Raw genomic sequence first — 5,682 nt, 5'->3', positions numbered from 1 at the left:
AATGGTATTTACACACATATATTTTATCTAGGTTATATTGTAACACATGTAAAATGTATGGGATTACCTGTCATCGGGGGGAGGGAGTGGAGTGAGGGAGGGGATAATTTGGAAAAATGAATAAAAAAAATAAAATAAAATAAAAAATAAAAAGAAAAATAGAAAAAAAAAAAATAGAAAACTGAGGAACAGCAAGATTAAATTATTTTCCCAAGTTAACATACATAGCTATTAAATATGTTAGGCAGGATTTAATCTTGCATTGTCTTGAATCCAAGTTCATATTCTAATCTCTCCTCCAATGAACTGTGATGTTATATATATATATATATATATATATATATATATATATATATATATATATGTGTGTGTATGTGTATATGTGATATATATATAACTATAGATATAATATATATTACTATAGATGATATAACTATAACGAACCTGTACTTAGGTTCCCTTTGTCAGTTTTTTTAGAAATTCTGCTTTGTGCACTATTATGAAATACATTTTGATACATGAATACATGAAAGCTTTGCCTCATTACATATTATTTTTGTTATGCATATTGAATTAATTCCAAAATGCTATGATGGACATTTATTGTTTTAATTTATATTCCAATGTTGTTGTAGGCACATGTATTATCTAAAAAAAAATGAACATATCAATTATTGAGTCTTATCATGCATAAAGGAAGAGATTTCTTACTTGATGAGATTAGATCAAAATCTTAAGAAAGAAAAAAAATTAAAGCACATTATAGAAATGTGAAAATTTTGGAAGATCTTAAATAATATCATTAATATTAAGCAAGATATTTAGATGAAGAAATGAAAGCTATTTTAGTCATATGAAAAAAATTAAAAAATATATCCAAATAAGTTTTGATCAGAGAAATGAAAATTAAGATAATGTTGAGGTACCATTCTACACCTCCCAGATTGACAATGATGATAAGAAAAGATAATGTCTAATGTTGAAAAGGATGTGGGAAATCTGGGACTCTAACACATTGTTGGTGGAATTGTGAACTGATCCAATTCTTCTAAAGAGCAATTTGGAACCATATCCAAAGCACTATCAAATTGTTCATACCCATTAATACAGCAGTGTCTCTACTTGGTCTGTTTCCTAAAGAAATAATTAAAAAAAGAAAAGGACCCACATTGAAAAAATATTTATATCAGTCCTTTTTTTTTTTTTTTGTAGTAGTAAGAACTAGAAATTGATTGGATTCCCAACAATTGAGGAATGGCTGAATAGGTTATGATATATGAATACAATAGAATATTGTTGTTCTCTAAGAAAGGCTGATTTCAGAAAGACATGGAGATAATTATATGAACTGATACCAAGTGAAGTGAATAGAACCAAAAGAACATTGTACACACCAATAAGATTATGTGATGATCAATTTTGATGGACATGGCTCTTTTCAGTGAGGTGAGTAAAGCCAATTTCAACAGACTTGTGATGGAGAGAGCCATCTGCATCCAGAAAGTGGACTATAGGAACTAAATGTGGATCACAATATATTGTTTCACCTTTTTTGTTGTTGTTGGCTTACTTTTTTTCTTTGTTTTTCATTTGTTAATCTGATTTTTCTTATGTAGCATGATAAATGTCGAAACAAGTATAAAGGAATTGCAGCTGTTTAACATATATTGGATTACTTGCTATCTAAAGAAGTGATGGGGAGAAGGGAGGGAGAAATATTTGGAGCATAAGGTTTTGAAAGGGTGAATGTTGAAAACTATACTTGCATATATTTTGAAAATAAAAGCTACTATTAATATAAATATTAATCCAGCTAAGACAACAAGTTGAAGAGGTATTTTAAAAATTGTTGTTCCCTACCTTTGTAGACCTACCTGAGAATTTTGTCAATGAGAAATTAAAAAGTTGGAAGTTATACCTGGAAATGTTTTATTAGTCTATCTTCTGAGAAGGAAGAATTGCTTAAAAGATGAGGAAACATACGAATCAAAGAAAGCTTTCCTAAGAGAGACTTAATATTACAAGCGAGTCTAGAGATGGCATTTTACTACTACATTGGCTTGGACATTACACACTATGTTAACCAGAGATTATAGACCCAAAATAACTCTGTTGACAAGAAATATGTCTGCAGAAGAATAACTCTGGGAGATATCAATTTGACAAGAGTTGACCTACAAGAATGGAAGATTCCTGGGACATTATTCTATGCTAGGCAGGTAAAAGAAAGAAGAAGAGGTTTCTAAGAAAATATAAAGAGTCTAAGGGCATTTTCAGTTGCATGAGTCAGGGTATGCTCAAAGTGAAGATGTCAAGATAAATGGACCTTGAAGGAAAATTATAATGTTCACATGAAATGTTTAAACTTGTACCAAACCATCTTGAAAACTTAATGAAGTATCAGGCTATTCTCAGCATCATTTTAGAATCTGGTCTAATATAATCCAAAGATAATCCTAAACAATGCTACTACTCATTGATTAAATACCCAATGTGCAGGTTATTCTCCTTACTTGGACTCCCCTTACCTTGGACCTAAGTCCATCTTTTTTAGGCTGTTCAAATTGAGCCTTCTCAGCTCCATCCAAAGTGAACTTTTCCTTCTCTCAATTTCTTTTTTTAATCTTAAAAACCATCTTTACATGTATATGGAAAACAAAAGTATCATTGAGAAAAAGGAGAATAAAAAGGTCCCTGTCTAAAAGGAGTTTACCTTCTCTCAATTTCTTTTAACTGGTAAAATGAGTTGGAGAAGAAAATAGCAAACACTTGCAGTAACTTTGACAAGAAAACCCCAAAAGAATCATGAACACTTGTAAGTGATTTTCAATCCAATCTGGTTTCCCTCCTTTGTAGATGGTGCTACCATATTGGTAGAAGACTAATTATGTATAATTGATTAGTTTAGCACTCTGTTGTTGACAAATTTTAAGAGCAATTGATTCACAAGTCTCATTCTCCCTCATAGCAGAGATTAAAGATTTTTTTTTGTTTGGTTTGTTTATTTGTTTTGATGATGATATTGTTTTTGAGAAGGATGTTTTGCTTTAATTTTTGCAACAATATTATGAAAAATTTTCAACAATATATTGCAAATGTTATCTGTAACAAATTAATATTTGCAACAAAATTAATAAAACAAACAAAACAAGCAACCAAATATTTTTTCCTAAAGACATGTCATGTTCTTGTCACTGAGCTAGACATTATTTAACATGGTATAATGAACTTTCAATGAATTCTTTAACCTGTGGTGTTACTCTATGCCTTGGCAACATTTAATTCTTCCACTATCCCTATATTCAAAACTCATAAATTGTAGTCATCACATTTTCATCTCTTCAGAATGCTATTTTGCTGTGACTTTTTGTTTCCTATGCCCTTCATATTGTAAAGAAATAGGAAGGTGAACTGAAGAAAGGTGATATCCAATCTTGAAGGATCACTAAAATTGTTTTATTCTCAAATTTAAAATTATGATTTTGACATAAGACTCTGAAGGTATCTCTATTTTAATGAATAAATTACAAGATGTTTCTCGATTTTTCTTCACTTAACATATGCTTTATTTATTTATAGGATAATATCTATCTTCTAGATTTTGATCCTTGCTAAACATTGGACTAATCAAAAAGAAAAGAATTTCATTATATGAATGTCTTCAGGATATAAATGTAATTCCACATCATTATTGCTATTATTAATCTGCATTATTATCATTTTATTATGCATAATTCAAAATATGCTCTAAATATTTTAAATATAGAATTGGAGTATACAAAAAAAAAAAGGAAAGGAGGGAGGAAGCAAAAAAGGAAGGGAGGGAAGAATGGAAAGAGCATTAAAACATTTTAATAGTCAGAAGAGTACCAAAGAGATCACAGAGAAGCATGGCAGTTTTGAAAATTATGTGATTTTATTATGCGTTTAAAAAACATATAGCAAATTATATATAAGAAAAAAGTTCCACATATGGTCCTCTGTTTTCTTCTTTATATAAAAGTTCTCATTTTTATTGATGGATAAGATATTAAATCAACAAATGTAACTGCAAATTCTGTAAGTATTTTAGATGATATCATCGATCTAAGTAATTCTACTGTAAGCATATTTTGTCGTCCATTAATTTCTTAACAGTTTCTTTTACATCTTTGTTTCTCAAACTATATATTAAGGGATTAAGCATGGGAATCACCACTGAATAAAAAGCAGTGCTAATTCTGATTAGGAGCCATGAGCTTTTGGAATTGGGTACACAGTACAGAAAAAGAATGGCCCCATAGAAAATGATAACAGCTGTGAAATGGGAAGCACAGGTAGAGAAAGCTTTATGTCTCCCACTGGTTGATGGCATCTTCATGATGGTGACTAAGATAAAAAGATATGACGTGAGGATAACCAAGAATGTGCAAAATGTATTAAAATTTGTAAGGCTGAAAAGGATTATCTCTGTAAGTTGTTTATCAGAGAAAGATGCAGAAAAGATGGCAGAGTATTCACAGAAAAAATTATTAATTATGTTAGTTCTACAAAATGTTAACACAAGCAGAGAGTAAGTGAATGCAATAGAAGATAATATTCCCCATGAATATGCCAGAGTCACCAGGAGAAAACAGATTTTCTGAGACATCTTAACTGTATACAATAGGGGATTACAAATGGCCACAAAACGGTCATAGGCCATCACTGCCAACAAGACAGCCTCAGTTACCACGCAAGTGGCTGTAAGACATAATTGTGTTATGCAGCTCAGGAATGAGATGGCTCTGTCTTCTACAACCAAGATTTCCAACAATTTAGGTGTAATGGTAGTAGAGTAACAGAAATCCACAAAGGACAAGTTACTGAGGAAAAAGTACATGGGAGTGTGGAGTTTAGGGGTGATCCAGATGATGAAAATCATCATGAGATTTCCTACCACTGTGACCACATAGATGACCAGGAATACAAAGAAGAGGAATCCTTGAAGATCTGGGTAATCAGAAAATCCTAACAGGATGAATGTAATCTCAGAACTCTGATTTTGATCAACACTCGTCATAGTTCCTGTTGAGAAGAATTTTAAAGTCTTTGAATCACATTTCAGCATGAAACATAATATTGACGTGTAAAACTACCCATATATACATTAAAAAAATCTCTCCCTCCAACTTTTACCTCTCAGTTGATCACCTCATCATTGCTTGAAGACCTTCGGTGAGGTCAAACCTAATATTTTTCAAAGAAGCCCACTATGTGGATACTTGGATTGATTGCAATGTAGCCTAAGGTTATATCAAACCTAAATTTTCTTCTCATATTTTTAAGCCATTACTTTTCCTTCCCCTTTCTGGTATTAATGTTTGACATTGTTAGCACATATATGATCATGTCACGAGAGTACTCAAAAATATCCACTGATTCCATTTGACCTTTAGGATCAAATGAATATCATACCATTTCTCTTCACATCTGAATTCTTCTTTCTAATGCCCTCTCCCACATGCTTTACCAAGACTCCTATGACCATCTCTTAGAATCCCTAATTTCTCTCAAAGAGTAACATTGTATATAAAACTTATCTTGATTCACCCTCAACTTTTAAAATTTGAGTTCAAACTATTATTTTCTACACAAAGACATTTGGATGTATTAAATAGGCTAGGCTCAAAGTCAAGAAGATATAGTTTCTAACCCTTACTT

General features: G+C 31.2%; 1 protein-coding gene across 1 annotated transcript; it reads right to left on the bottom strand.

Annotated features, from left to right (window-relative positions):
- Window positions 1–4,096: 4,096 nt before the first annotated feature.
- On the bottom strand, window positions 4,097–5,041 carry LOC141546915 (olfactory receptor 5D18-like). Its single transcript, XM_074275083.1, has one exon. The coding sequence runs from the start codon at window positions 5,039–5,041 to the stop codon at window positions 4,097–4,099; it is 945 nt and encodes a 314-aa protein (XP_074131184.1).
- Between the last annotated feature and the right edge of the window lie 641 nt (window positions 5,042–5,682).

Source organism: Sminthopsis crassicaudata, chromosome 6, assembly GCF_048593235.1.
Source record: "Sminthopsis crassicaudata isolate SCR6 chromosome 6, ASM4859323v1, whole genome shotgun sequence".
In the NCBI taxonomy this organism is placed as follows: domain Eukaryota; kingdom Metazoa; phylum Chordata; class Mammalia; order Dasyuromorphia; family Dasyuridae; genus Sminthopsis; species Sminthopsis crassicaudata.
Note: the sequence above shows the minus strand (reverse complement) of the source record. Positions and strands in the feature narration are given on the sequence as shown.